At 41.4% G+C, this 20,635-nt stretch overlaps 1 protein-coding gene and 1 long non-coding RNA gene across 2 annotated transcripts in view; both read right to left on the reverse strand.

Moving 5' to 3' along the window:
* LOC103512601 (kinase D-interacting substrate of 220 kDa B) overlaps positions 1–20,635 on the reverse strand; it is a 53,120-nt gene that overhangs the window by 14,861 nt on the left and 17,624 nt on the right. Inside the window, exons 2-17 of the mRNA XM_026826029.1 lie at positions 20,248–20,478; positions 19,565–19,663; positions 18,279–18,476; positions 17,312–17,410; positions 8,497–8,688; positions 7,732–7,836; positions 7,105–7,203; positions 5,794–6,077; positions 5,006–5,132; positions 4,056–4,211; positions 3,497–3,676; positions 3,289–3,382; positions 2,143–2,418; positions 1,392–1,517; positions 560–750; positions 30–90 (exon numbers count right to left, since the gene is read on the reverse strand). Coding sequence (XP_026681830.1) covers positions 30–90; positions 560–750; positions 1,392–1,517; positions 2,143–2,418; positions 3,289–3,382; positions 3,497–3,676; positions 4,056–4,211; positions 5,006–5,132; positions 5,794–6,077; positions 7,105–7,203; positions 7,732–7,836; positions 8,497–8,688; positions 17,312–17,410; positions 18,279–18,476; positions 19,565–19,663; positions 20,248–20,478 — 2,518 coding nt within the window. The remainder of the gene's footprint in view (positions 1–29; positions 91–559; positions 751–1,391; positions 1,518–2,142; positions 2,419–3,288; positions 3,383–3,496; positions 3,677–4,055; positions 4,212–5,005; positions 5,133–5,793; positions 6,078–7,104; positions 7,204–7,731; positions 7,837–8,496; positions 8,689–17,311; positions 17,411–18,278; positions 18,477–19,564; positions 19,664–20,247; positions 20,479–20,635) is intronic.
* LOC113468817 lies at positions 4,233–5,114 on the reverse strand. Its single transcript, XR_003392434.1, has 2 exons — positions 5,006–5,114; positions 4,233–4,270 (listed from the first exon to the last, which is right to left on the reverse strand). It is a non-coding gene; the product is annotated as an uncharacterized LOC113468817 (long non-coding RNA).

Raw genomic sequence — 20,635 nt, forward strand, 5'->3', positions numbered from 1 at the left:
GGAGGCCCGGGTTCGATTCCCGGCGGGGCCGGGCTGCGCCGCCATGGGATACCAGGCCTCCTGTGGCCTCCTCGTAATTCTGTATATCCTCTGGAATAGAAACCAGTTAATGGAATGATAATAATGGTGCTTATTTCTACTGCTCTCATAGGACTAAAAAGTCCCTTTATTCCCTAAGGCTCTGTGCTTGGAGTTCGGGGTGCACTCAGCCTCGTGAGGACAATTGAGTAGCTACTTAAATCGAGTAGCGACCAGTGGCGGCATTACCAGTGTAAAAAGATTATTGAAATATGGACATTGATTGCCAAGGAGGCAGTAAGTAATGTTGTGATATCCACAAAAGTTATGAAAAAGTTCTGCTTTACCATTACCACATTGTGATTTGTCTGATAAATAAAGATTTGCCTTTTCCACAAGTTTGGCCATGCCTCGGGATGAACTAGCGGGATTCCGGAGCGAAGCGACGGAATTCAGCTAGTAAGAAATAAACCCCTTGTCAGTCTAGTTAGCTTGGAGGGTGGCACAAATGTCACAGGCTAGAGTGCTAGACATTACTTACCGATAACAGTACGACCAGCAGGGCACCAAACCCAAATACGGAAGCTTCTGTGTCGTCCAAAGACTTGTGGGCGGGGGCCAAACTCATCTCTCGCCTATGTATGACAAATATGGAGGCCGCTATCAAGGCACAGGCTAGGCTCAGCTCGAATATTATCACATACGGAACACAACACACGCTACGCCATCTCCCTGTGAAGGAACAATTTTTTTTTTACTTTCTATTACTACAGTATAGCAAGCTATACCAGTAATGGAAGTATTGCAATCGGTCCAAATTTTCAAAATCGGGAAATGGTTGGAAATATCCATTTTTTTTCCTCAAGAGATTTGATAGGAGAAAGCCAGCCGTTCCGAGAACGAACATTATCCGGTTAGGAGAAAATCCGCCCCGGGCGGGAATCGAACCCGGGACCTAGAGCTTACAAGGCAGACGCGCTACCAACTAAGCTAACTAGGCTGAAAATTTCACTGCCTTGTTGTGATTTCTTTTCCAGCCTTTGTAAGGCATATAAAATATAAATAGAGATTATTAGCAACCTCCATGACCAAGTGGGTATCACACTAGGAGGCCCGGGTTCGATTCTCGGCGGGGCCGGTTTTTTTCGGCTCTGTGCTTGGAGTTCGGGGTGCACTCAGCCTCGTGAGGACAATTGAGTAGCTACTTAAATAGAGTACCAGTGGCGGCATTACCAGTGTAAAAAGATTATTGAAATATGAAAATTGATTGCAAAGGAGGCACTTAGTAATGTTGTGATATCCACAAAAGTTGTGAAAATGCTCTGCTTTACCACAAAGAATTTGTGATTTGACTGATAAATAAAGATTATTACCAGTGGAAGATTTGATAGCTTTGGGCTGCAGAGCACGGAACAGACGGGTAGAAACGTTGCCACAATCTCTCTCCAGGGAATCATACAGGGAACCTATCATTTGTACGATGTAGTTCTCCCCTCCCGCTGAAAACAAACAGAATGTGTTCAAGTGAAATCTGAATGTGCTGCTGGCAATATTTTTTTCATTTATTTGATTATTATTATTATTATGATTATGATGAGGATAATCACTCATTTATTGAGGTATTTCGCATATACATAGGCTCACAAAAACAATATGTATAGGTATTTGTTCCATATTATTATTATTATTATTATTATTTAATGACGTTTGATAGAGGGAACTGTAACTGCTAAGGTCTTATCGTCCCGAAATGGAAGAGCGAAGACAGGATAGGAGAAACCCAGCCGTTCCGAGAACGAACCTTATCTGTTTAGGATAAAATCCGCCCCAGGCGAGAATCAAACCCCTAAGGCATTCGGGGGTAACAAAAGGTTAGACTGTGGGAGTGAAGGGACTTTTCAGTCCTCATTATTATTTATTTATTTTCATTATTGCAGTATAAACAGGATATATTCTATTCTAATCTAAAAATCATGATTTTTTTTTTTTTTTTTTTTTTTTTTTTTTTTTTGTTCACATCTTCTGAAGCTGAGAGCTTCTTCACAATTTTTGTGGATATCACAGCATATGTATCTCTTATTCTATCTTATTACATTCTATTCCTCATTATAAAAGGCAACATACCTGTGCTGGACACCCGGGCCTGATCAGTGAAGTAGAACCTGAGTGGTACCAAGTTAGACGAATCGTTTAACAGCAGGGACGGCGGATGACAAAACATCATATACAATATGAGTTGGAGTGAGTTCAGCTTCTTCTGCAGGGTGAGACAGCAAACGCTAGGCCAATTCCAACCGGGCTTCTTGTCGGCCAAGACTAGCAGACTGAGGAAACCGTAAATTACTAGCCCTGTGGCGGCCGTTCCTATTAGACCTGCCTGCACGGACATTAGACTTAGACCTGGGGAACAAGAGACGGTTAGGTGGTAGAGAATGCCTCAAACCTGGGGACCAAGACACGGTTAGGTGGTAGAGAATGCCTCACAAACCGTATATTACGAGCCCCGTGGTGGCTGTCCCTATCAGACCTGCCTGCACGGACATTAGACTTAGACCTGGGGAACAAGAGACGGTTAGGTGGTAGAGAATGCCTCAAACCTGGGGACCAAGACACGGTTAGGTGGTAGAGAATGCCTCACAAACCGTATATTACGAGCCCCGTGGTGGCTGTCCCTATCAGACCTGCCTGCACGGACATTAGACTTAGACCTGGGGAACAAGAGACGGTTAGGTGGTAGAGAATGCCTTAGACATAAATCTCCCCGGTTTTAGCTTTCCAAGTTTCCACCCTGCCAAGTCAAAACAGTTTGACAGCCCTGCAAAGAGATATTAAAAAGGGATTTTAATTGTGTTAAGCATAAATGATTGTCACAAATGTCGTTCCCCGCTAATATACTACGCTAAATTTTGAGATTTGACTTGGACTCGAACCCAAAATCCTCCAGATTCAAAGTCCAAGCACTGCACCCCTGAGGTTGGTTACAAAGAGCTATTATACGCCACAGAGAAAGTAGCCGTATTCAGGTTTTATTGACTTACTTAAACAGGGAGGAAACCAGCCTGAAATTTCCCTTGCTAAAGAATCAGCAAAGGTTGAGTGCGAAAGGCTTTCACTCGTGAAATTTTGTGGTCAAAATCAAATCTCAGCCCAAAAGCGATCACCCAAGGGCTGATTGAGAGGCTGACGAAACACGTGGAAACCGTCTGAACACGGGAAAAGGCGAAGAAAAAGAAGAAGATTTTACTACAGGTAATATTATACTATACTCACCCAAAACGAGTCCAATAAAAACAGACAGATGCATTACTAGTACGAAGAGTAAAGATGAGAAGGTGAATGTAGGATCCACACCTTGTCTTTCGAAACGTGTGTGTGTTTTTTTTTTTTTTTTTTTTTTTAATGAAATGTTTTGTAAGGAGATTCATTCCCCCTTTAATCAACAGATTCAACAGTAAAATAAGATGCTTAGATATCTTACCTTGGACAGGACGTGCGGATCAATAGACAAGATGATAATGAACGGTTGATTCACATCCAATAGGAGAACATGAATCACATCCAGGACCAGAAGGACTTTATCCTGTTCACAACTGTCCAGTCCATCCACTATAATGACTAGGCGAGTGTGCTGCGACATAAATCCGTCCATACATCTGGTCTGAAATTGAGAAATTTTAAATTAACTACCACATAATTCAGAGAGAAAAATCAATAACAATTTATTGATGAGCTGCCCAGAGTCTGGGTTGCCAGATGACACAGCATACTACTCAAACAGATATGTGTGTATTCAAATGTGTTTGAATCGTTTTACCAAGTGCGTGTACCAACAAAATAAGTTAATACAAACTTATTCCTTTGAATTTAATAGACTTTATGTGCTTGATTAGGTATGGTTTTAATGTGAAAGAGCAGAAAAAATGAAGTAGGGAATTTTTATAATTATTTTTTTGCAGATGACATGGAGTGTTATTATTATTTTTTTCGCTGATACAAAACTCATTATTTATTTAAAGTATTTATTTATCATTACTTACCATATCGATTAGAAGGTTCACTTCAGACCTGAGCGCCTGTAGGAATCCTTCACTCTTGAGGGTGTCCAGATTAGATACCGTCCTCTGCAGCTGAGTGCGTTGGGAGAACAGGAGTGATTGGAATAGGCGGCCAAAGATAGGTAGATTGAACAGAACCTAGAGCCCAACAGATTCTCATTGTCTTCACTAGTGTTCAAACGACGTGCCCCTAGAACCTGGAACAGTCGTTAGATTAGCATTAGCATAATTCCTGCACGAGTCATTATATTAGTGGGATTCCTACTTAATGTAACAACAGCCAATACTGTACAAATCATAGCCCATCAGGCGCCCCTAAAAACTGGAAAGCATTATATTAGTGGGATTCCTACTTAATGTAACAACAGCCAATACTATACAAATCATAGCCCAACAGGCGCCCTTAAAAACTGGAAAGCACAAGCCATTAGATGAGCAGAATTCCTCTCTGAGTAATTCATTACCTATAATAGCGGAATTCTTACATCATAAAGGGTTTCACCAAACTTATTTGGCCTACAGAGTATATTGTTCTTCGCGTTGCGTACGAAGTATGAATGAACACTAGATTGAGTGGGTTAGAATTTGTATACGTGAGTCAGTCAGTCAGTCAGTCAGTCAGTCAGTCAGTTACACAAGGGGCTGTATATATTTAGGATTCCTACTTAATGTAACAACAGCCAATACTATACAAATCATAGCCCAACAGGCGCCCTTAAAAACTGGAAAGCACAAGCCATTAGATGAGCAGAATTCCTCTCTGAGTAATTCATTACCTATAATAGCGGAATTCTTACATCATAAAGGGTTTCACCAAACTTATTTGGCCCACAGAGTATAATATTGTTCTTCGCGTTGCGTACGAAGTATGAATGAACACTAGATTAGCAGAATTCCTAACAAACTAGCCGCTAGTTTAGCGTAATTCTCACCTGGGCTAGGATACTCTTCTGGTTGTTCATATCGATAGAGTAAGGGGTTTCACCCGCCTTGTTAGGCCGATAGAGGAGTATATTATTCTTCGGGTTACGTATAAACGATAAAAGACCATATTTATCACTCATGTTTTTTTTTTTTTCTTCAATTTTTTAAAGAGGTTTGAGAGGGAACTGTAACTGCTGAGGTCTTATCGTCCCGAAAGCGAAAAGAGAAGAATGACAGGATAGGAGAAAGACAACCGTTCCGAGAACACCTTGTCTGTCTGGGATAAAATCCGCCCAAAACCTAGACACAACATTCCTGTAAAATAGAAATGTGTAAAAAAAAGAACTACTCTTCACTCTTTTCAAACGACTACTCAGTCAATGAGTCAGATCCTAAATATGTAACTCACTCTTCAGAGTTCAGATCCTCATGTAACTCACTTTAGTGGACTAAGTAGTACACTGGAAAGAGTAGTTCTTTTTGTAACTCACCAACTCTTCAAATATCTAAGTACCTATACCCAAAATTATTGGAATTTCTGAGATACATAAATGTGTACCACCTAATCTGAAATACAAATCATAGCCCAACAGGCGCCCTTAAAAACTGGAAAGCACAAGCCATTAGATGAGCAGAATTCCTCTCTGAGTAATTCATTACCTATAATAGCGGAATTCTTACATCATAAAGGGTTTCACCAAACTTATTTGGCCCACAGAGTATAATATTGTTCTTCGCGTTGCGTACGAAGTATGAATGAACACTAGATTAGCAGAATTCCTAACAAACTAGCCGCTAGTTTAGCGTAATTCTCACCTGGGCTAGGATACTCTTCTGGTTGTTCATATCGATAGAGTAAGGGGTTTCACCCGCCTTGTTAGGCCGATATAGGAGTATATTATTCTTCGGGTTACGTATAAAAACCTCCACAATGGTCTTGCTTCGCGCTCGCATGGCAATATGCAACACTGTGTCGCCCCGTTTGTCAACGGCCGTGATTTTCGCTTTCTTATCAATGAGCATTTGGATGGCTTCGAGGTTGCGCGTTTTCACCGCTTTGAGTAGCGGTGTGTCACCATCCTGTAAAGAGAAGGAAAATGTAGATGTAGAGAGAAACCTGTCTCGGTGGTGTAGTGGTCAAGACGTTCGCCAGGTAAACAGGAGAGTGTGGATTCAATCCCAGCCAAGGCATGGAATTTATCCTCAAAAGTCTCTCAAACAAAAAGCTAACTTACCTCCTCTTAGAAGTTACAATAGTAACTTGGTCAATGAGCATTTGGATGGCTTCGAGGTTGCGCGTTTTCACCGCTTTGAGTAGCGGTGTGTCACCATCCTGTAAAGAGAAGGAAAATGAGAGAGAGAGAGAAACCTGTCTCGTAGTGGTCAAGACGTTCGCCTGGTAAACAGGAGAGCGTAGATTCAATCCCAGCCGAGGTATGGAATTTTATCCTCAAAATTCTCTCAAACAAAGGAGAGAGAGAGAAACCTGTCTCGTAGTGGTCAATACGTTCGCCTGGTAAACAGGAGAGCGTGGATTCAATCCCAGCCGAGGTATGGAATTTTATCCTCAAAATTCTCTCAAACAAAAAGCTAACTTACCTCCTCTTAGAAGTTACAATAGTAACTTGGGAGGAGAAGTATGTATGTTATGTACCTCTTATTTTGAAATTTTATTTTTTTATTTTTTAAAAAATAATAATAATAATTAATAAAAATAATGATAATAATTTGAGACTTTGACCACAATAATAGTAATAGCCTACTGCTGGAGTAAAGGGACTTTTCAGTCCTATGCGAGCAGTATAAATAAGCACTATTATTAATAATTTATCATCGGAAAAATAACTTGGGTTACGACACGATGGATTAAAACGTTCTCCCCGGAACTAACAGTATAAGTAGCGAATTTTAACAGGTCTTATTGTTTTTCACCAATCAAATAAATAAGGCCTTGTTTAGGCTGCGGGAGTAAGAGGACCTTTCAGACCTTTGCTGGCAGTATAAACAAGGTATATTCTATTCTATAGTGGGAATCGGGATCAAGTACCAAGACAACCTGCCTTTGCGGATTTCAAAGGACTTTTTTTTACATTTTAAAGGAACTTACCTTGGTGGCAATTTCCAAGTCTGGATTGGCGGTTAACAGGAGTTTCAAGATGGGTACGTTGCCCTTCTCTACGGCTGTATACACGGCAGTCTTTCTCTCCTAGAATACAGATTGAAACAAAATGTACTTTAGCAACATATTTAATGCCAGCCTAGATAGCTTGGGGAGTAGGGCGTCTGCCTTGTAAGCGCTAGGCTGCGGGTTCGTTTCCCGTCCGGGATGGATATAATCCTGAACAAATAAGGTTCGTTCTCGGAACGGCTGGCTTTCTTCTATCCTGTCTTCCTTCTCCCTTCGCTTTCGGGACGATTAGATCTTAGCGGTTACAGTTCCCTCTGTCAAACTTCTAAAAAAAAAAAAAAAAAAAAAAAAAACGGACATGACGTTGTTAGTGCATTTTGTTGTAGCGATAGCCGAAAGGTGACGACAAAATAGAGAAATATCTCTTTTATCAGCCATAAACCAGGGTGATGGTCTCTAGACTCTCTAGCCATGTTTAATTGGCTCGTCCTGAACCGCAGTCAACCATCGTAAGGACTTGTGCTTGTTCTTATCAAGCAGGTTACGCGTAGTTGATCGTTGGTCATTAGCGTCAGTTACGTTCAATGCATCAGATAACTTCCTTACCTTGCCGGGAATATCTACATCCACATATTTCTTGAGCAGAGCCTCCACAATACCACGGTGTCCTCCCTTCACTGCATGGATCAGGTTCGAATCCCCGCTCCGGTCCTGAAATTAGGTTAAAAAAATATCATCGATGGGAATAATACCCGGAAAAAATAAACTTTGGAGAATATTCAGATTTTTTTTTTTTTAGGATAATTATTCCACCGCCGTTTTTATTTCCTAGCAATGAAACAACTGCTACATTAGACGCATGTGGTCTGTGTCGCAGCATGCCCATCCTGTGGTATTCCCACCTTCTTCTTCTTCGCCTTTTCCCACGTTCAGATGGGGTCGGCGTTTGTCGTCGGCCTCTTAATCAGCTTTGATGCCAACTGGTTTTGGCTAGACAAAATTTTCCGAGTGGATGACCTTCTCATTCAACCTTCGCTATTGATATAGCGGAAATTTGGACTAGTCTACTCCCTGTTTATAGTCCTCTAGCTAGGCGCTGATCTATTCTCTGTTTATACCTAGTCCCTCAGCCAGACTTTTTATAGTTCCTCAGCCAGACTTTCAGATTCTCACCAAGAGACCAAAATCGCGTCAACACACCTCTCGCGATTTCGGTCTGATGATGGAAGTCTGAGTAGTATGCTGTGTCATCTGGCAACTCGGACTTTGGGCAGCTCATCAATAAATTGTTATTGATTTTTCTCTCTGGAAGTCTGTACGTAAGTGTCTACTGTTCTACCGTCTTTTTAACTTCATCCTTTGTTAGCTTACCTGAATATTAATATAGGCACCAGAGTTGAGCAGGAGGACGGCAATCTCGTAGTAGCCATCCTTGCAGGCTATGGTCAGTGCCGTACAGCCGTCCTTATCCAGGGCATTCACGTTGGGTTTGTATTCGAGAAGCAACTCGACCACTTCCGTGAAGTTGCCCAGAGTCGCCACCAGGAGCGGTGTCCAGCAATACTGTGGAGGGGGGGGGGACGAAGAGGGAGAGAGAGAGAGAGATTATTAATAGCCGTATTTTATTATGTGACTTTTTTTATACATGGCTGAACCAATGAGATGCCGCTTTGGACGTCCACACTTGTTCCCAAGTCCCCCAGCCAGGCTAAAATTAAAACAATGATTTAAAAGAAAAGAAAAAAAAAAAATAAAGAATAAAGGAAGGACGGGCTAAAAAGTGAGAAAGAGGGTTCCCCTAAAGGCCCAATCGATCTTAAATAGAGCGAAATTTCATCGAGGAGTTCATAAAATTTCGACTGACTGTTCGGTACTTATGGTGCACGTACAGTACAAAATAGGTCGTGCCAACTATAAGTCCAGTAAAACATTGTAAGTTATGTTGCAACGGAATCGCAAGTAAACTAAAGACAAAATAGAGTTAAAAGCAGGAACTTGTTTGGTTCAGATCAATTGGTTTTGACTTACCAGTCCTGCGACGTCTACATTGGCACCTGCTTTGAGCAGAATATCCACAATCTCCACATGTCCTTTACGACATGCCCACACCAGAGGGGTTGTACCATACTGTGAATTATAAACGAGAAAAAATTAGAGTGCAAACATAGTGTGAGAAATTATAGTGCAAAAATTGTTTGGAGGATACTTGATTGATATTGGGGCACGGTTTGCCTAGTGGTATCGCGCTTGCTTGCCATACAGAAGTTCCCGGGTTGCAACATCGACAAAAATTTGCACTAACAACAACGCTTAAGGTTCATGTAGGACATGAATCCTACCGTTAGAGCGATTCTGATGAAATTGATTCTGTACGCAAAAGGTTAAACAGGGAGGAACCCAGCCTGAAATTTCCCTTGCTAAAGAATCAGCAAAGGTTGGGTGCGAAAGGCATTCATTCGTAAAATTTTGTGGCCAAAACCAAATGTCAGCCCAAAAGCGAACACCCTAGCTAGGGCTGCTTGAGAGGCTGACGAAAAATGCCGACCCTATCTAAACACAGGAAAAGGCGAAGAAAATTATACTATACTAACCTAAAACGAGTCCAATAAAAACAGACAGATGCATTACTAGTACGAAGAGTAGAGATGAGAAGGTGAATGTAGGATCCACACCTTGTCTTTCGAAATGCTTCATCTCTTCCTGAAAAGGAAAATAAACACCCATTATTTCTATTAGTAATAATAATCTAATTTATAAAAAATAAAATAAAAAAATAATAATAATCTAATAATACACAAAAGCCAACTCCAAGGTTCAGGTGTAGGGACCCTTATCTGTTCAGATTTCAGAATAGAGCTTGCCTCGGGCGGGAATCGATCTCGCGACCTAGCTCTTACAAGGTAGACGCGCTACCCTCCAAGCGAGTGTAACGAACCAATGTTTTTTTTTTTTTTTTTTTTTAAGATGAGTGTTTCACCGCTAATTTTAATTCGTAGCAAGTAGCAATGAATCAACTGCTACATTAAACTTGTGTGGTCTGTGTTAACCGTGCCCGTCCCGTAGTATTTCCCTCATCAGATGGGCGATCAGACGGGTCGGCATTTTCAGACAACAATTTCCAGTTGCCTCGGTTATGAACATCATCTCTTAAAAACCCTTCTCACTCCCATTTATACATAGGTAGGTTGTTTTTAAGTATTTTTACCTCCTATTGTAGGTATCTATTTATTATATTTTATGTGAACAAAATAATAAAAAATAAAAATAAAGGTTTATTCAAAATTGGCGGATTTTATCCTGCCTTGAATGAACTTTTTTTCTTACTATTTAGCCTAGTTTAAACTCAGCTTGTCCTAACCATGTCTCTTCTTCTTCTTCTTCTTCTTCTTTACCTTTTCCCACTCAAATGGGTTCGGCATTTTCAGACAATTTCCAGTTGCCTCGGTTATGAACATCATCTCTTGATAAACCCTTCCCACTCAGATCTTTATTCACGGAATTCTCCCATTTATACATAGGTAGTATTTAAGTATTTTTACCTCCTATTGTATCTATTTATTATATTTTATGTGAACAAAATAATAAAAAATAGAAATAAAGGTTTATTCAAAATTGATTTTTTTTTTTTTCAAATAATTGATTTTTTTTCTCAAGATAATTTATTTATTTTTATTTCATTTGGTCTTCCTAACCATGACTATAGGTAGTATAAAATTGTGAACTTTTTACCTTCAACTTGGGCAGGAGAAATGACTTCCCGGAGCCCCATTTGGCATATAGACCCACTGTGAGGGGAGTGGCCAACCCTGGTTCGGAAAATATATCAGCCAATGCCGAACTGTACAATGGCATATAGGCCCACTGTGAGGGGAGTGGCCAACCCTGGTTCGGAAAATATATCAGCCAATGCCGAACTGTACAAATCATAGCCCAATAAATTCTCATTGCTGTATGTCGTAAATTATTGGTGTAAAAAAAGTGGATATAACTTTCGAATTTTTTTGATATTGGCTTGTTACAAGCGCCAACTGTACAAATCATAGCCCAACAGATTCTCATTGTCTTCACTAGTGTTCAAACGACGTGCCCCTAGAACCTGGAACAGTCGTTAGATCACATCTGTGTAACCTTCCCGAGCAGCATATGTGAGGGGACTCCAGTTGTCCTGAAATGACAAACACGTGAGTTAGATATGGAATAATAGTGCTTATTTATACTGCTCGCATAGGACAGAAAAGCCCCTTTACTCCAGCAGTAGGCTACTACTATTATTGTGGTTAAATTTTCAATTTATTTTGAGTTGAAATTCCATACCTCGGGTGTGATTGAACCCACGCCCTCCTGTTTACCAGGCGAGCGTCTTGACCACTACACCACCGAGGCAGGTTTCTCCTCTCTACAGCTGGCTCTTTCCTGGCTTTCTCCTCTCTAGAGCTCCTTCTTTCTTCAATTTCGGGATTATTATCCTGGCTTTTTTTTCTGTTTGTGATTTCAAGACGATGAGACCTCAGTACATACATAGTTCCAGTTTCCTCTATCAAACCTCTTCTTATTCTTCCTAGCCTTTTCCTATTTAAATATTATCCTGGCTTTTTTTTCTGTTTGTGATTTCAAGACGATGAGACCTCAGTACATACATAGTTCCAGTTTCCTCTATCAAACCTCTTATTCTTCCTAGCCTTTTCCTATTTAAATATTGTCGGCGTTTGTCAGCTCCTTTCAGGCAGCCTATGTACATCATGTCCTGTTAAATTTTTTTCACTCAAGTCCTGAATGCCTGATTCACACAATCCTTCCACCTTTTTTTCGTGCCGCCATTGTCGTCAATAAAATATAAACAAAGTTACTGCACAGCTATGGACGGAATGCAAGCCCTGAGTGTCAACTCACCGGCCCCCTCTGGTGAACATGCTGGCTATCATGATGCTAAAGGTACAATAGATGGTGCTAAAGCAGTGCTCCTCAAACGGTGTGTTGTGGCACTCTAGTGTGCCACGAGGTAGCCCTAGGTGTACAGTGAGACTTGGGACGTTTCCTTAAAAGTTCATAAAATTGATGAGACAAAGAAAGATCGCTGGGGAGGGCGATGCCGCAGAAAGATGGGACCCTTGAAAAGTGTGCCGTGATGGCAATGACTTTGAGAAGTACTGTGTTATAGGTACCATGTTCTATAACATAACACCTATACCTTCTGTCTTGGTGGTGTAGCGCTTGGTAAACAGGAGGGCGTGAGTTCGATCCCAGCCGAGGCATGGAATTTTATCCTCTTTAATTTGAGAATTTGACCAAATGGAGCTCTAAGGGTTAAATGGTAGAGAACGCCTCCGGCGTTAAACTCGCCTAGTGGTTACCTTTCACTCAAGAGTACATTATCTTTTAGGGAGAAACGCCTAGTTACCTTCCACTCAACTATAATCTTTTAGGGAGACTAAAGTTCCTTGACAATTGACTTTAATGGAATCTTATCTTTAATGGAAGGTGTAACAATAAAGTCCTGCCTCACTTGTTCAACATTTTGCCAATATTTCTGTCTCGCCGTAGCTTAACTCGAAGTGTTCTCTGTTTCAGGCTCGGAGGTGAACATGGCTCCCCCAGTGGCGGCCCCTCCAGTTAAGAAACAGCCATCGTGGGCCTCCATTGCTAGTCAGCCTGTCAAACCCACCCCCACCACTACGCTACTGGTGAAGAAGAAAGGTAAGTGGTCTGATGTCTGGTTTGGGGATGTAGAACTGGGGATAGACTAGCTGCCTTTCTGTGAGACTATAACTAGTGAGAAAAAAAGGTTTGATAGAGGCTACTGTAATAACAGATGGCTTACCGTTCCATAATCGCAGAGAGAAGGAAGACAGGATAGGAAAAAACCAGCCGTTCCCAGAATGAACATTATCCGTTCCGGGTGGAAATCAAACCCGCAGTCTAGCGCTTACTAGGCAGACACGCTACCAACCAAGCTCAAATATCAACCTAGGTTGGGAGTTCAAATAAGAACGAAACGCCTCTTAGGGTGTTATTTATTATTATTTTCTTTAAAGCTGTTATTGTAGACCTCCCTGACTAATGTCATTATCTGAATGTGTTTTAGGAATGCCTCCGCCACCCATGCTCCCGAGAAAGATGAAGCTGGACTCTGTACTGAAGACCCCGGTGCAGACCCCCCTGGCTCCACCCACACCCCCGGTGTCTACACCCCGCCCCCCTGCCTCTGCCTGGGGACACCCGCCCCCTGCCTACCCGACTGTGCCTCAAGGTATGTGAACCACCCTGTATTTGTCGAGCAACCGGGGAATTTGTTTTATACCTAGCCAGGAGCAAGAAAAAAGTTCATCAGGTTCCCAAGGCTAAAAACAAAGCGGAGAGCAAAGAGCATTGACCTTTTTGTTTTCAGTTGTAAGCATTTGAATTTGTTGCTTTCCTCTATGTGAATCTGAATCCTTGTTGTCTAAAACTAGGAAAATAGCTAAAATTTGTGTCGATCGAGGAGGAAACAGCACATATCTATGGCAAATAATTCTTTCGTAGATCTTTCTTCATTATGATGATTTCCATGATAGTATTTTAATTTTAATTTTGTATCTAGGTATAATTTGATTTTCAACTCCATTTTTCCTTTATTTTCACAGGTTTGCCTCCTCACATAACTCCGGTCATGCTGTCCACACCTCCACCGTCTCACCACGTCCTACACACGTCACATCCACCTCCCAACCTTCTCCATGCTCCTCCCCCATCCAGTTCACATCATGGAGGTGACGCCAAAGTGGAGAGCAAAGAGCATCGACCTTTTTGTTTTCAGGTGCAAGCGGTTTGAATTAGTTGCTTTCCTCTACGTGAATCTGAATCCTTGTCGTCTAAAACTTTAGGCACCCATCTATGGCAAATAATTCTTTCGTAGATCTTTCTTCATTATGATGATTTCCATGATAGTATTTTAATTTTGTATAGGTATAATTTGATTTTCAACTCCATTTTTCCTCTATTTTCACAGGTTTGCCTCCTCACATAACTCCGGTCATGCTGTCCACACCTCCACCGTCTCACCACGTCCTACACACGTCACATCCACCTCCCAACCTTCTCCATGCTCCTCCCCCATCCAGTTCACATCATGGAGGTGACGCCAATGAACCCCCCAACCAACATCACAACTCTAACAATAACAACAAGGTAAGTGATATACGTTGAAGTTTTGGCGTTAAATAGCGGCCGAACCGTACTTTTCTCGAGGTCCGGCCCGCGGACACTATTGATCATCATTAGTTTTGGAAGCTGCAAAATTGGAGCGACCTGTGGCTAAAGGTAAAGTCGTGAGAAGCGCTTGTTAATTTTGAGCTTTCTTTCCCTGTATTACTCTAAATAGCGAAACTTTGGACCAGAATAACGGCCGAACCGTGCCTTCTGGAAACAGGGCCCAAGGATACTTTTGATCTACATAATTTATGGAATCTCTCTGCCAAGTTAGAGTGACTTTGGCTGAAATTCAAATTTAAAAATGATGCAATTTGTGATTTTTTTTAGGACCAACCCCAGCTTCACACTGACCAGCCCCCTCCTTCCTCCTCTCCCAAGGACCCGGAAGCCCCGCCCCCCTCTCAGCACAAGGCCCAGGGCCCCTACCGGGCCCCACCCCCTGGGGACAGATCCCCCGAGCGGAGAAGTTATGAGACTGAGGGTCGAAATCACTGTGATAATCGCGGAGGTGATAGGAGCCACTATCAGTATCAGGTAGAAAGGAAAAATACGTCTGGTGTGAACAGCACACGACTTTATGTTACATTACAATACTCTGTAAAGGGGATCAATGGAGGAAAAAGTAGATTGAAAAAAAAAAAATCGAAATTTAAGGGGAGGTCTCAAGAATCAAATCACTGTGATAATCGCGGAGGTGATAGGAGCCACTATCAGTATCAGGTAGGAAGGAAAAATACGTCTGGTGTGAACAGCACACGACATTATGTTACATTACAATACTCTGTAAAGGGGATCAATGGAGGAAAAAGTAGATTGAAAAAAAAAATCAAAATTTAAGGGGAGGTCTCAAGAATCTGTTTTCTCCCTTTCGAAAAAAGTCCCATTATCACAGGTACAAAATATTTTCTTTCATACAAAACAAACATTAGTCCGCCAGATTTTAGGTCAATTGACCATGTAAAAGTGGCTCAAAACTTTACATGGTTTGATCCCAAATATGCGAATAGAGATCTCGAGTTAAATAAAAGCATGTAATGATCTGTCTATTTCTATTAAGTAATGTGTTTTCAAGCCTGGCTGGGAAACTGAAACTTTAACCAGGGAGGATACCAACCTGAAATTTCCCTTTGCTAACTCGTAAATTTTTGTAGCTAAAACCTAGGGCTGATTGAGAGGCTGACGAAAAACACCGACCCCGTCTGAATTCGGGCAAAGTTCAAGAATCAATGTTTTTCCCCTTTCGAAAAAAGTCCCATTATCATAGGTACAAAATATTTTCTTTCATACAAAACAAACATTAGTCCGCCAAATTTCAGGTCAATTGACCATGTAAAAGTGGCTCAAAACTTTACATGGTTTGATCCCAAATATGCGAATAGAGATCTCAAGTTAAATAAAAGCATGTAATGATCTGTCTATTTCTATTAAGTAATGTGTTTTCAAGTCTGGCTGGGAAACTTTAACCAGGGAGGATACCAACCTGAAATTTCCCTTTGCTAACTCGTAAATTTTTGTAGCTAAAACCTATGGCTGATTTTTTTGCAAATTTTTTTTTTTTTTTTTTTTTTTACTTGAAGACTTTAGCCAGGGTGTCTACCAGACTGGAAAACCGAGAATTGTCAGGGAATTTCTCGGAGACTGGAAAAGTCAGGGAATTTCTCAAAAAATTGACAAAAATCCAAAAAAGTCAGGGAATTTTTCACAGCCTAAAAAAGAATTTTCGGTCCATAAAAAAGTATACAACCTTGAAGGGGCTACTTAAATTTTCTCGCAAAAATTTTGCCTGCGGCGCTGTAATTTTGTGTTCTATTTACGTATTGGGGGGGGGATAAACAATACTCGTCTTGTATGTTGTACTTGTAATGAATTTGATGGCACATCATGGCTGATTGAGAGGCTGACGAAAAACGCCGACCCCGTCTGAATTCGGGGAAAGGGAGCAGAAGAAGAAGATGGTATTTCCTCCCCCTCTACCTAATCCATTACCTCATTGTCTTCTATTCTAGCAGGGAAGGGACGAGGGATATCAAGGTCGCGATGAAGGTCATTATCAGCGAGATGAAGGTCATTATCAGCGCGATGAAGGTCATTACCAACGCGACGAAGGTCATTATCAGCGAGATGAAGGTCATTATCAAGGTCAACACAGGACCGAGTCCCAGTACTCTGCCACCCAACATCAGCACAGAGGAGAGTACCGTGAACAACAACACCAACGCAGGTGAGTGGCTTTTACTTTCTATGACTAAAGTATAGCGAATCTATACTTTTTTACTTTCCTTATCCTATAGGAAGGAAAGTAATGTAATCGGGTCAAATTTTTTCGATGGTCACCCAAAACACCACTTTTTTACTTTCCTTATCCTATAGGAAGGAAAGTAATGTAATCGGGTCAAATTTTCGATGGTCACTTTTTAGTGCCGAAACACGTTTTGAGGTCCCTAGAGCCTAAATCCAAAGATTCAGCCATTGGTCCGTGTGTGTGTCTGTCTGTAAACAAAATATTTCGAGAACGGTAAGAGCTAGCGACTTGAAATTTGGTATGTAGTTTACAAATGTGACAAGGATGCAACAGAAAACGTTAGTTAAGATAGGTGCTGCGCTTGGCGGTATTTTGACCACTTTTGGACGGATTTCGACCGTTTTTGGCGGTTTTCAGCTATACCGAACAGAAAACGTTTAGTTGAGATAGGTGCTGCGCTTGGCGGTATTTTGACCGCTTTTGGACGGATTTCGACCGTGCTAAAAAGTGAGAAAGAGGGTTCCCCTAAAGGCCCAATCGATCTTAAATAGAGCGAAATTTCATCGAGGAGTTCATAAAATTTCGACCGACTGTTCGGTACTTATGGTGCACGTACAGTACAAAATAGGTACGTGCCAACTATAAGTCCAGGAAAACATTGTAAGTTATGTTGCAACGGAATCGCAAGTAAACTAAAGACAAAATAGAGTTAAAACCAGGAACTTGTTTGGTTCAGATCAATTGATTTTGACTTACCAGTCCTGCTACGTCTACATTGGCGCCTGCTTTGAGCAGAATATCCACAATCTCCACATGTCCTTTACGACATGCCCACACCAGAGGGGTTGTACCATACTGTGAATTATAAACGAGAAAAACATAGTGTGAGAAATTATAGTGCAAAAATTGTTTGGAGGATACTTGATTGATATTGGGGCACGGTTTGTCTAGTGGTATCGCGCTTGCTTGCCATGCAGAAGGTCCCGGGTTCGATTTCCACCATCGACAAAAATTTGCATAGGTACACAAATACACCTATGACCTATCTAGGTAATATGATTATATAGGTACCTAAATGTATACATATGTAGGTAATATACCCTATGAGTTACCTACGCGTTTAGACGAAACATCATCTTGGCACATTTCAAACAAAACATGAGATAATGATCTATTGCTTGTACCTATAATATGTATCTATGTCAGAGGTCCCCAATCGTACTGTACTATTCCAACGGGTTACTTTCTGGTGTTCTCGTGTTGACCCAGCTCCTTTTATCATCCATCGGGATGCGTATGCTACGACACAAACTACATGAGTCTAATATAGCTGTAACTTCGACCCTGACGGGAATGGAACCTGGGAATGTCCTATTCCAACGGGTTACTTTCTGGTGTTCTCGTGTTGACCCAGCTCCTTTTATCATCCATCGGGATGCGTATGCTACGACACAAACTATATGAGTCTAATATAGCTGTAACTTCGACCCTGCCGGGAATGGAACCTGGGAATGTTTGCATGCGAGCATACTGTGATACTCACAAGTCCAGGGAGGTTGCTCTCTATCCATTAAAAATATCAAAATGAACTTAATACACCTCGAAAAGTCCGCCTAGAGTCTCAAGTGTGGGGACCAAAGGTCACATAGGTGTATATTCGTAACATAGACATCGAAAATTTTTATGACTTGACATGGACTCGAACCACCGAACCTCTCACTACCTTGTCTCCCACGTTGACCTTGGCCCCTTTCTTCACGAGGAGGGCCACAATCTCCGTGTAGCCCCGGCCCGCGGCCCAAATCAAACTCGATATGTGGTAGTTCCCGTGAGCATTGACATCGGCGTTCTTATCCAAGAGGAGAGCCACGGTGTCTGTGTGGCCCTTGTAGGAGGCCCACATGAGCGGAGACCATCCGCCCTGAAAAGAGAAAAATTGAGGGATTCAAAATTTCATAATGCAAGACATAGCCTTTTTCATTATTAAAGGCCAGACCATGTCACATCTTTGCGTCTGCACAAACCTTACCACCACATGCACACACCAGTCCTGATCAACGCAGAGCAGGCCGGGGTGCTAGTTGCACAGTACTGGCAGGATTCCATTTGATGGTTGGTGACCCTGGACACGAAAAGTAAGTATCATTCATGATAAAAGACCATATCACTCAAGATATATTTTTTCTTTCAATTTTTTTAAAGAGGTATGAGATGGAACTGTAACTGAGGTCTTATCGTCCCGAAAGTGAAAAGAGAAGAATGACAGGATAGGAGAAAGGCAACCGTTCCGAGAACACCTTGTCTGTCTGGGATAAAATCCGCCCAAATCATACTCAAATAAGCATCATTCAATAGAATAAGGAAAGTCGTGTGATGTTCACACCAGATTTTTTACATAAAGCTAAATCAAAATTTTGAAGGTGTAGGTAATACCTTCAAAATCAAGCCCCCCCAAAAATTTAGGCAAGAACCGCCTATGCTTGTATACCTAGGTAATATAGGTGGCTATTTGTATACCTAGGTGTCCTAGGTACTTAACAAGGTACACAAATACACCTATCTAGGTAATATGATTATATATGTACCTAAATGTATACATAGGTAATATAAATGTGTAAAAAAAAAAAAAAAAAAAAAACTACTCTTCACTCTTTTTAAATGACTACTCAGTCAATGAGTCAGATCCTAACCATTTAACTCCCTCTTTAGAGTTCAGATCCACATGTAACTCACTTTAGTGGACTAAGTAGTACACTGGAGAGAGTAGTTCTTTTTATAACTCACCAACTCTTCAAATATCTAATTCCTGAGATACATAAATGTGTACCACCCCCTTGTAGGAGGCCCACATGAGCGGAGACCATCCGCCCTGAAAAGAGAAAAATTGAGGGATTCAAAATTTCATAATGCAAGACATAGGCTTATTCATTATTAAAGGCCAGACCATGTCACATAAACAGATGTACCATGAGATATAGGAATTAAACCAGAATACTTTCTAGCACTCACCATATCTCTATGTTCCAAATCAGCACCATGGTCCAAGAGTTCCGCACACACATCTGTGTAACCTTCCCGAGCAGCATATGTGAGGGGACTCCAGTTGTCCTGAAATGACAAACACGTGAGTTAGATATGGAATAATAATAATAGTGCTTATTTATACTGCTCGCATAGGACAGAAAAGTCCCTTTACTCCAGCAGTAGGCTACTACTATTATTGTGGTTAAATTTTCAAATTATATTGAGGATAAAATTCCATACCTCGGCTGGGGTTGAACCCACGCCCTCCTGTATACCAGGCGAGCGTCTTGACCACTACACCACCGAGGCAGGTTTCTCCTCTTTACAGCTGGCTCTTTCCTGGCTTTCTCCTCTCTAGAGCTCCTTCTTTCTTCAATTTCGGGATTATTGTCCTGGCTTTTTTTCTGTTTGTGATTTCAAGACGATGATACCTCAGTACATAGTTCCAGTTTCCTCTATCAAACCTCTTCTTATTCTTCCTAGCCTTTTCCTATTTAAATATTGTCGGCGTTTCTTGTCAGCCCCTTTCAGGCAGCCTATGTACATCATGTCCTGTTGAATTTTTCTCACTCAAGTCCTGAATGCCTGATTCACACAATCCTTCCACCTTTTCTTCATGCCGCCATTGTCGTCAATAAAATAAAAAACAAAGTTACTGCACAACTCACATTATCCTCGGCGTTGACATCGGCGCCCCGGGTCACTAGCTCCCGTACGAAGCTCAGCTTTCCCTTCTGGGCGGCAAACATGAGCGCCGTGCCGCCATTGTCGTCCCGGTCGTCGGCGACGGTTCGTTTGTTCTCGAGGAACGTCTGCAGAGAGTCGAGGTTGTCCTCGGCAATGTAGCTCTGCAGAGTGCGGTAGCACAGGGACACCATTGAGTCACTCCGAGGTAGCGTCTGGAAAGGAGAGAGAGAGAAACGGAACAAATAGATGAAAAATATATATATTTTTTAGTTGTAGTATGTTTCACAGTAAAGTTATAAAATTACAATTTATATAATTAATTAAAACAATTTCGATTAAAACAACCGGCTATCGGCTATGTAACTTACA

This window comes from Diaphorina citri, unplaced genomic scaffold (assembly GCF_000475195.1).
Source record: "Diaphorina citri unplaced genomic scaffold, Diaci psyllid genome assembly version 1.1 scaffold862, whole genome shotgun sequence".
NCBI classification, from domain to species: domain Eukaryota; kingdom Metazoa; phylum Arthropoda; class Insecta; order Hemiptera; family Psyllidae; genus Diaphorina; species Diaphorina citri.